The sequence below is a fragment of the Pagrus major genome, chromosome 9 (genome assembly GCF_040436345.1).
Source record: "Pagrus major chromosome 9, Pma_NU_1.0".
NCBI classification, from domain to species: Eukaryota; Metazoa; Chordata; class Actinopteri; order Spariformes; family Sparidae; genus Pagrus; species Pagrus major.
The window spans coordinates 14,802,007-14,813,112 of record NC_133223.1 but is presented as its reverse complement, the minus strand read 5'-3'; the positions used below and the strand labels follow the sequence as shown (position 1 = coordinate 14,813,112).

Genomic DNA, 11,106 nt, shown 5'->3' with positions numbered 1-11,106 from the left:
GTCAACCTATTGTATGTGAACTCCTGACCCAATGGTTTTGTGATATAGTGGATAATAAGTGAAGTATTCTGTAATATATTGCTGGAAAAAATTTGGTCATGCCCAAAGTTGACAGATTTGCCAAGTTTGTACACATGTAATTTCTGGAGTGGGTAAAAAATGAGTTTTTAATGACTAGAAGGGTATGTAAACTTCTGACTTCAACTATAGATTAACTAAAACTGTTTTTCTAGATGCTTTTCGTGATCATGTGCATTTATATTCAACCACTTTCCCTTCTCTTTGTTCTGTCTGTATTTACAGAGTGTGTGTCGTGTGACTCAGCTCTTGCGTAGCCATGGAGAAGCCCTGGAGGCTGTGGGGGGCAATGGAGCGTTGTACCCTGACTCTGGCCTCCTGGTCTTGGGGTGCTTGTCGAGTCTCCCTTTTGGCCCTCATCCTCACCTTCCACCTGTACGGAGGATTCTTTCTCCTAGCTCTCATCCTAGCCTCCGTGGCAGGTATTCTCTACAAATTTCAGGATGTGCTTCTCTACTTCCCGGATCAGCCCTCGTCCTCTCGCCTTTACGTTCCCATGCCAACAGGAATCCCACATGAGAATGTGTACATTCGAACCAAGGACGGCGTGAAGCTTAACCTCATCCTGCTTCGCTACACAGGAGGGGACACGCCTCCTGGAGTTGCCCCTGGCAATCAAAGCAGCCCCACTTCCTCTGCTCCACCTACTATCCTTTATTTCCATGGCAACGCAGGTAATATTGGTCACAGGGTGCCAAACGCCCTGCTGATGCTGGTCAATCTGAAAGCCAACGTGGTGCTGGTGGACTACCGTGGCTATGGAAAGAGTGAGGGTGAGCCCAGTGAGGATGGGCTGTACCTGGATGCCGAGGCCACGCTGGACTACGTCATGACGCGTCCTGATCTGGACAAGACAAAAGTGGTACTGTTTGGCCGCTCACTGGGGGGCGCTGTGGCTGTGCGCTTGGCATCTGTCAACCCTCACCGTGTAGCAGCTATTATTGTTGAAAACACCTTCCTCAGCATCCCCCACATGGCAGCGACGCTCTTCTCCTTCATGCCGATGCGCCTGCTGCCCTTGTGGTGCTACAGGAATCAGTTCCTGTCCTATCGGCAGGTGGCGCTGTGCCGCATGCCCTCACTGTTTGTGTCCGGCCTGTCGGACCAGCTCATCCCACCCGTCATGATGAAACAGCTGTACGAGCTGTCTCCTGCGCGGACTAAACGCCTCGCTATCTTTCCAGAGGGGACACACAACGACACGTGGCAGTGTCAGGGCTACTTCGCTGCTTTGGAGCAGTTCATGAAAGACCTGCTGAAGAGCCACGCCCACGAGGAGAGCGCTCAGCCCTCAGCTAGTGTCACCATTATTTGAAGAAAATGAAAACAAAACAGCCAGGGACTGACTACGGGTAATGGGCTGGAAGAAGTGAAGGCTGTCACTGAAATTGATTGGATGGACTTTACTGATTTTTGGAAAGAATGTACATTTTCTATGCTTTTGTCTGGGTTCTCCTTTTATTTCACTCTTTTTACCTTTCTGTAAATGTAACATATTTGTTAAGATGATTTGACTATTTCAAGGTTTTAAGAGTGGCTAACAATGCCATCGTGGGTTATTTTGTGTTGCAGCTATGAATGCATGTATTTATGACCTTTTTATGAATGAAGCCAGAGCATACATGCACACACTGCAAGACCTGTCACAACCACCAACGAGTTTGTTGTGATGGGTCTATTGAAATTAATTAAAAATCACTCAAACAATTGCTCAGAGTATTATGACCATATGAGGACCTACAATGTTTCAGTGAAAACCAATTACTACTGGAATCAAAAAGACACTTCTTCTGATATACAAAACGAGACACTGATCATGTGTAGGCCTATACTGTAAATAACATACATCCTTATTAATCCACTGCACTTTTTTGTTCAGATTTACACAAGTGTTGAGTTATGTAGGTTAACATCTTCTGAGCAATACTTTGAGGGGCATAAGGATGTTTTATTTCTCTCCCTGTTTATTGAGGAACATTAATATTTAAAGTACTTGCAGCAGCTTTGCATAACATGTCATTGTAGTGATCAATATTTATATATACCCTTGAAAACGTTTGTCTGGCACAATAGTATAAAAAAACTGTTGAATAATTATATTCAGCCACAAGAAGTGTTGGCTGAGATGAAGCGGTCAGTAAGATAACATTGACATGTCGGTTACTTCTGCCTATCAAAAATACGTTTCTAGAGATCTTATTTCCTGTCAAGTTACTTCTGTTCCAGTGCGATTGGGAGACGTTGCTGTTACTGTGTCCTGTTCGAACACAGCTAGCACACAAGGAGAGTCTTTACTCTTAAATGGGCTCGTGTTGTTTGGTAAGGATTATTTGTGCTCTGTGTGGTTTGTTATTAAAGGATGGGTTCAGATTTTTTCAAGTCGTTGCACAACACTAATGCATGCCAGATGTGCAGTGAAAGACCAATTGTTCCTACTGACTGTGAAGAGATACGTTATTCATGTGAATCCATCAAAGTTGTACAGAAGCTAATTTGCAGTTTCAACAGTATGAGTCAGACATGTCAAGAGTGTATTTTCCAAGTAGAACGTTTCCTCTTTGTGTTGCCAATCACTAACTTCAGCTGAACTTTTGACTCTGGTTTTTCATACCACCCTAATTCCAGAAAATGTTAATGGGGATGTTAATGATTAATTTAATCCAGTTAAGAATTTAACCAATAAGAATGTAGTAATCGATAATCAGAGACGGGTACAAATACATCTAAAACTTTCATATGAAAAAAATACAAAAAGACAAATTTACAAACTGATATTAGATTTTAGCCATTTAGTAACCTCAGTATGGGTTAAATTTTGTCGGGCCAGATGTTCAATAGCGACAGTCTGAAGCACCGCAGTTAAAAAAAATTCATTATGTTGTGTTATTTAATTTATCGTAAGAAACCTCTTCTTTATCTGTTCTTTGAACTCCTAATGTAGCCTACTCTGATTTTGTGTCGAACATAGATCGTATCAGTGGTTAAAACAACTTCCTACAGAAAAGCATCCAACATATTTCATATATTATTAACAATGAACTGATAATCGATTGTTGAAGCAGCAGACTATCAATTAAAGAAATTGCTTAAAATTTGCATCCCTTGTTGACGTTTTGTAAAACATAAAACAATTTAATATTTTGCTTATCCTTTTTTTTCAAACAAGTTAGGACAGCGGCAACAAAAAACTGGGATAAGTTGTGAAATGTTCAAAAAACACCTGTTTGGAAGATTTCAATGTTTAAAAAGTATCTTGACTGTTTTGGGATTTGGGTTGTAGACGGGATTAGGTCGAAGATATACTTGCTTTTTACAACGAGTTTGTGTAAACGTTATGACTACCTCGCGTATCCTGCACCTATTTGGAGTGTCAGTTGTGCACGTCCTCAGAAATTAACTATACACATCATCAAGTTGCAATACGCACATAAAGGGTAGGGGCAGTATAGGGCCAGTATGCAGATGTGACAGGGTTAAGGGTCAGTAAGCACATCAGCAGCAGCAGGGACAACAAGCCAACGTGTGCCATGCTAGTGTTATCCTCCAGTAGCACGTGTAGTATGTGAACTACTACTTTCACGACGCAACCAGTTGTCTACACAAACGCTTGGCTAAAAAAACAAGTTTATCCCCGTCTAAGGCTTAGTAGGAAAGATAGCAATGACTCTTTCTGCATACATTCATATGGGCCTTTGAGTGTTGTAATAAAGGTGTAATACCTAAAAATTAGTCACCTGGAATTCACACTTCCAACAAATCGGGCAGTATATCGCAAGAGTAACTGCTAACAGCTGCTAACTGTATTCAGTTTATATGTTTACAACTGTAGCTACTGTTAGGTTGTTAGCTCAGTTAGCTGCGCAGCTAGCCGGAGTACCATGGGAGTGTTGGTGTTTACGCCGCTAGCACAGGAGCTTTGGACCACTAGAAGAAAGAGGCTTGCTGTTTAGCATGCTAACTTCAGTAGATTTTTCTTCAACATGATACATAGACATCTTTGACATAACGTCAAAATGTTTGATAATATTTGTCAACTCTTGAATGAAAATCTTACACATTGTACCTTTAAGGTAGTCTTTAAAAAATCTGGACCCTCTCCTTTAAGAACCAAAAATCAAGTGTGAGCATTTTTAATCAAATATTGTGATTATTTGTTAGCTATAATCATTAGCATCATAATTGTTGAGTGGAGGATTCTTGATTCTTGTCTCACCCCATGCTTGAGTGGCAAAATGGCTTTACTCACTTGGAGGGCTTTTAATGAGCTAATTAACCTTTCCTGCATGTCTTCCAGGGGGTGGAGCAGAGCCCGACGACACCGTTCTATCTGCTCTTGCTTTCCAAATGCAGCATGCTGCACTGCAGTGGTATCAAAGCCATTTGAATACAGATCTCCTTAGCCATATTTGATACTGTTTGTGAACAGTGAAAATTGAACAAACATCAAAAGACTAAATTTGTTTGTGTTGATGTGATAACTTTAAAAATGGTCTAAAGGATACAATGAATGTAAATTGTGGTCTTAAATTAACAAGTGTGCTTTACAAGAAATAATGTATAGATGTTGATTTCTCCCTTTTTGTGTGACTTTTTGCCACCAGTGGCACAGAACAATTTCAGGCATTTTTGTAGTATATCACATTCATAAACTTAAGTTGTATGCATTCAGTTTAATGATTTCTTTTCCCCTTTATATGTTGGTAGAGCACATTGTGTAATCTGAATTCAACCATGTGACTATTCAGTTCTTACTTTACGCACTTCTACTGTTTGTTTTTTTGGCAGTGCGCCGTCTCGTCATTCAAGAAACCATGTAGGAACTTGTCATCATTCACTTGATTTATTCTTTTAGTGGCTGGCTTAAAAACAAAATGAATAACAACTAGAATATTGGCTTCTTATCCAAGTGTGTTGTTTCTGTTCAACTCCCCGTTGATGAAAAGAAATGGAATCAAAGTGAATGTCTGTTCATTTTTTTCTATAAAACAAAATAATCTGCCAGGTATTGTCCAAATGCACTATGGAACATGTTTTTATATGTTCATATGATTGTGAATAGGGTGCAATGAATGCTGTTGAAAGCGTTTTGCATAATTTGGAATTTGCATTACAAGCTGGCATGTGATTACATTGAGTCATGACCCTGCACAGTGTTGACATTATTTGTGTACATCGACCATGACTTCTGGATGGATATCTGAATGGTCTGACATCTGAATGGCTCATCTTTCTCTTAAGTGTGAAGCAGTCAGTTTGAGGGGTTTTCCATTTTAGAGTAATTTCTTTTCTATTTCGAGACAATGTTAACTTCTTTTGTAAGCACACATTTTCACTTTCTATTTTCTGTACTGTAACATGCAATAAATTGATACATTAAAACGGCTTGTCTCATCTCATTTTTGCTGTAAACAAGCTTTTTTAATGTAACAGTTCCAAATTCGTTGATGCAACCTGGCATCACTTCACTTTTTATATTCTGGGAAACGCAGTTTGTTTTCTTTGACATGTTTCTGTTAATTTTTGTACTTCCTTCTTTCAGTAAGCTCCTCGTTGTCAAATTCAAATCTGAAACTGACATTAATAATGTTTATTCCTCCTTCTTTGTCTGACACCTCTTCCTTTATTTCCCCACCACGCTGTCCCTCATCTAAATACCAAGACCGCCCTTCCTGTTTCCACTCTGAAACTATCATACATGTTATTTGTTTGAATGCGAAGGAGCTGAGATGTGTTTTATCATTTTGAAGGAGCGAGATGAAGAGAAAAGGGAGAGAGATTTGTAGAGGCTGCTGGCCAGGCAGGAAGCTGAGTGTGGTTAGCTGAGCGGAACAATAGAGGGGAAGCTGCATTAGCCTTATTTGTACAGTATTCAGTCTGCGTAATCCCTCAGACTGACGTGGAACCTGCCGCTGGAGGACAAAAACGAGAGTTAAGGAAGTCAGTGGAGCTTTTAGGCAGGAATTAAGGTAAAGCTGGGCGCATCAACTGTCCCTGGCACAGTCAGTCAGCAGCATAGTTCAGGCTTGAGAGCAGTCATGCTGCCAGTTTGAGCTCTCTGGAGATTGTGTATGGGACCACCGATGGCAGTTTTGGCAGGCATGGAGCCTGGGACTGGACACAGGGCAGGCGAGGGGAGGCTGTCCTGGCCGGTTTTCCTGCTGACGCTGGCTGCTGTCACCTCCTCCTCTCTTTCAGCTCTGTCCCTGTACCAACTGGTGGCTCTCAGAGCTGAGGTGGAGGGGCTCAGATCAGAGGTCTGTCGCAGGAGAGAGGAGGGACAAGATGCCAAACATGGAGGCCAGGTGAGAGATGACTAATCATTTAGAACCCCAAAACAAACACCCCATAAGACGAGCATTTCACCAGCATGCATTGTGGCTTTATTGTGTCTGTTCAGACTGACAACATCAGCAGCAGGAGAAGCAGCCAAGAGCCCCTGCACCAACCTGGGTCTCAAGATGCTTTCACACTGATAAGAAAGAGAAGACTGGTCTCTGGAGCAGAGCCATCAGGTAAGACACGATGGGCTGCAGCTGAGCCCGACTTCACTGTTAGTGCAGTTTGTAGTTCCTTTAGTTCAGTGTGAGATTGGTGGTGAACATGATTTCTGTTGTTTAAAGTGGTGATCAAGGTTTTTAATAGATTCCTTATTGTTATGATATTCCGTGGCAGAAGGTAACTAAGTACATTTTCTCAAGTGTGAATTTGAGGTACTTTACTTACTTCATTTCATTTTATGCAATTTTATACTTTTACTCCGCTACATCTCAGAAGGAAATATTGTATTTTTACCTCACTACATTTCAAAATAAATTTATCACAGAGCTCATGAAAAGTTGACTTTTTGAAGATACATGAATCTCACAGGACAGCAACGCTTCAAACATGATGATCTTATAGAATATGATTCATTGCTGTAGATTATGTGTATACTCCAAGAGGATGTAAAGCAGTTAAAATGAGCTCAACCTTAAACATCTGCAGCAGTAATAAAATATACACATTATTTCAAAAACATTAGAAGTAAGGGTATAACATTGACAGGGACCATTTTACTGCATAATCAGTACTTTACTTTTGATACTTTAACCCTTGTATGGTGTTTGGGTCTGTGGGACCCGTTTTTATTTTTTATCAAAAGAAAAATGATACGATTAATTATTTTTTCAAACTCAGACTCATTGGCCTTGGCTCATTTTCTGTGAAGAACATATATCAGAACACATTTTCAATGACCACACACTGTACAGTGTGTGTTGTGTTTCTGCCCCTGCCGTTCCTGCACAAGGTTGCAACATTGTTGCAAAATTCAAGCACCAACACCTTCTGCTCTCACATTCCTGCACATTTTACCCTCTGTCTTGCTGGAACCAATCTTTATTTAAAACGAGTAGCACTTCATAAATGTGATCTAACAAAGGTAAAGGGCAAATATTAACCATATATGCTGTTTATATTGCTTGTAAATTGCTTGTATATTGATGAAGTAAACATCTGTTGAGTATTTTAACATAAAATTGTTTGATTGTGTTAAATTAAAAACCCAAAAATGCAGCAGGTCCACCAGACCCACGAACACTGGCTGAATAACAAAAATATGAACACCACACAAGAGTTAAGTCAGTTTTGCTGATAATGCTTACATACTTTTACTTAAAGGGTAACTCCACTGATTTTACACATTAAAGTGTGTTTACAAGCCTTGGGGAGTACTACTGCATATGTGAAAAAAGTAGTATAAAGCCTTTTGTGGCTTCAGGGGAAGCTGATTATAATCTGATAAACGGCCTCCAGTGATGTCAGTTAGTGACTAAGTTGCATTGTGGGTAATGCAGGCAGAATGTTTTGAAAAGGAAGAAGAATGCATGACATAAACAAGCCTATATTTCTGGTTCTGCAGACCAGTGGACTGCTTTTTAAATCCTGGTGCCTACATTACCCACAATGAAACTCAGTGACAGCACTGGAGGCTATTCATCAGATCACATGCAGCTTCCTCTGGAGCCACAAAAGGCTTAATACTACTTTTTTCACATATGCAGTAGTGCACACTTTAATGTGTAAAATTGGTGGAGTTGCCCTTTAAATAAGGTTTTGAATGCAGTACTTCAACCTGTAGTGGAGTATTTTCACAGTTATGACCCCTAAAGATATTTTATATACCATTTTAAAGTTAGATGTCAGCTCAAAATCACAAAATGTCTCTCTGTGTACACACCACCTTCAGCCCCTTGATTCAGACATTAAACCCCGCCCCCAGGAGACATTGTTTTTGACAGTCTAACAGCCAAGTGTGAATGACTCATCAGCTTTGGTGATAACCGCATGAAAAATAAGATGTCAGATGTGGAGACTTCATGCTCGCTAAGAAATGGTGTGAAAGTTAACACCATCAGCTGAAGCTATTTAACCATCCCTGGGGTGCAATATTTACAGTAAACTTCTGATTAGTGCCGACGTCAATGGATTTCGCCCACAACAGAAAAAGTGAAAGATCACAAAGAAAAAGAGAGACAGCCTTTGAATCGACTACATGCAGGCTATAAGGAAACTGTTGAGCAGTTTTAACATATCTAAATGTCTGTTTTGTTTTGTCACAGTTTCTCAGCCTTGCCTGCAGCTGTTGGCAAACAGTAGCAGGAGAACCTTCACCAAAGGTACAGTATGTCTGGCCTCAGTTGTGATTGTTTGATGATTTGTTATTTTATTTTATTTTATTTGACTTTGATATCGTTTTTGTTAGTTATTGACATTCTACCATTTCATATAAGTTGCATGCTGCATCAGAGCCAAAGCCATTTTTAAATTAATTAATTTTATCTGCAATCTTTTAAAAATGATTCCAAAGGTCAGAAAAATGCTGAATATAGGATCTGATAATTGCTACTTGCTACTTCAAGGTGCAATATGTCAAATTCAAACTCAAAACAAACAGAGGGCAGCATATCACCAGAGTAACCGCTAACTGCTGCCAACTGTAGTTGCAGTTAGCTGGTTAGCAAAATTAGCCATGCAGCTAGAGGTCCAGACTGTGAGCTGGGGACACTGAGGAGTTGTTGGCGGTCACACCACAAGCACAGGAACGTTGAACCAGGGTGGGCTGGAGCTAGCTGGTTAGCAGGCTAAGTCTAGTAGATATCTCTGCAACACAATATGTAGATATCAAAATGTCCAAACTGTTCTTTCATCACATTTTTTATGTTTTCAACTCAAATTTTATTGCATTTTGAATATTGCACCTTTAAGTTCATTTCATATCAGATACTAAAAGTAACATTTTTACTCAAGTACAATCTGTATGGGTGACTTTTACCAAAGTAATATTTTAACACCACAGCTTTACTTTTACTCAAGTTTGACTTCTGGATACTTTTTACAACACTGAGGTGCTTTGACATGTTTTTTTATATTCTTATTCCTTGAATCAGAATACTCCCCGGGGCCGAACGGAGATATCCCCTGCACTGATACACCCTGTACCGCTATCCCCTGGCGGACTGGGCTGAGGAGAGGCTCCGCCCTGGAGGTAGAAGAGGACAGCATGTTAGTCAGAGAGGAGGGCTTCTACTTTGTGTACAGTCAGGTTGGTCTCTTTGCTGTCATGTTATAGTTTGTCCACATGGGGGTGCTGCTAGTCTGTTTGCCATTCACCAGAAAGGGAACACATCTATATATATGGCAGAAAAACAGGGTGTGCTCGATGTAGACGCACAGCTGGTTAACAGACCTTGAAGAAAGGTCAAATAAGGAAGAGAAAATGCAAATGATGCATACATAATGAACCACTCACATGACTGTTTATGCATGCCTGCGCCGTACCTCGTGGATTTAACGCAGTATTTGTGATGTGCTCAGGTCTACTACACGGACAGAATCTTTGCAATGGGTCATGTTGTGATCCGAAAGAAGAGGAACGTGGTGGGAACCGAGACTCCATATGTGAGCCTGTTCCGCTGCATCCAGAACATGAACCCTAACTACCCTTACAACACCTGCTACACAGGAGGTGAGCCTGTCTCATTGTTTATGTCCAGCTATGCTCACCCTTTTTACAACAGCTGTTACAGAAGGTCAGACAGCGTGTTTTTCTCTCTCAGGCCTGTGTGTGTGTGTGTGTGTTTGTGTGTGGATTGACTGCATACGGATCTGAAGTGAACATTTCCGTCTCCTCAGGTATTGTGAAGCTGGAGGTCGGGGACCACTTGGAGCTGGTGATCCCTCGTTCCACGGCCAGCGTGTCCCTGGCCGGAGACTCCACCTTCCTGGGCGCTGTCAAACTCGCTTAAAGTGTATCACGTCACTTTGGACCCGAGGGACACTTTTGTGAAGCGAACTGTGCACCAAGGCACAGTTGTGGTGACCTCGACTGACTTTGGGTGTTGTGAGAAGAATACAGGAAGCAGCCGCGTCTGTACTGGCTGAACGATTGACTGAGTTTCTTTCAGCCTGAGGGGGCTTTAAATGCCCTGTGAGGTGATGGTCTTTGCTCTTAAGATTGCATGCACCTTATAGCAGCTGTGTTATGTTGATTTCTACCACACACCAAGACACAATATTGTAACAACTGTCTGAATCAAGTACTTTTTTCTTCAAATAATCACAAACACATCGCAGCAGCAGCATAACTGTGCTGCCGAAACAGTTCTTCTCATATGCTTTTATCATTTTAGATATTTGAACATAGACAAAAGTGGTGTGATTCATCATCTGAATGCCATGATTTGATTTAAGTTGACCTATATATGTCTGCAATAAAGTGACGGCTCTTGCACAACAGATGACATCATCTGGAATCTGGGTGGAGGTTGTTGTTCCCTTGTCGACCACAAGAAGGAACGACTTGAGTGTGACAGAACATCCTGCCAGGCGGCGCAGAGAGAAATCGAGCAGGGGAAAGTGTCTATTTTTAGATTATCTAAGCAAATGATGCCTGCGTATTCAAAGGAGCTGCTGCTTAATGAATTTGTAATACCTGAGGACCCAGAAGAAAACAGTGAAACATCCTCAGTGGATGATTATTCACTATAT

At 41.0% G+C, this 11,106-nt stretch overlaps 2 protein-coding genes across 3 annotated transcripts in view; both read left to right on the top strand.

Annotated features, from left to right (window-relative positions):
* The window catches only part of abhd13 (abhydrolase domain containing 13), a 9,208-nt gene extending 3,748 nt beyond the window's left edge, over positions 1-5,460 (top strand). The window contains exons 2-3 of one of the 2 annotated variants that reach the window (XR_012179649.1): positions 304-2,397; positions 4,373-5,460. Coding sequence is in view for 1 of the 2 variants with exons in the window: in XM_073474143.1 (XP_073330244.1) it covers positions 338-1,393 (1,056 nt within the window). In the remaining variant the exon portion in view is untranslated. Of the gene's footprint in view, positions 1-303 lie in introns of both variants that reach the window. The other variant, XM_073474143.1, reaches the window with a different exon arrangement.
* A 506-nt stretch (positions 5,461-5,966) lies between these two features.
* Positions 5,967-10,864, top strand: tnfsf13b (TNF superfamily member 13b). The gene is made up of 6 exons (XM_073473853.1): positions 5,967-6,380; positions 6,476-6,590; positions 8,679-8,735; positions 9,507-9,661; positions 9,934-10,084; positions 10,252-10,864. Exons 1-6 carry the CDS (start codon positions 6,147-6,149, stop codon positions 10,362-10,364), a joined length of 825 nt encoding a protein of 274 aa, XP_073329954.1. The 5' UTR covers positions 5,967-6,146; the 3' UTR covers positions 10,365-10,864.
* The last annotated feature ends 242 nt before the right edge of the window (positions 10,865-11,106 follow it).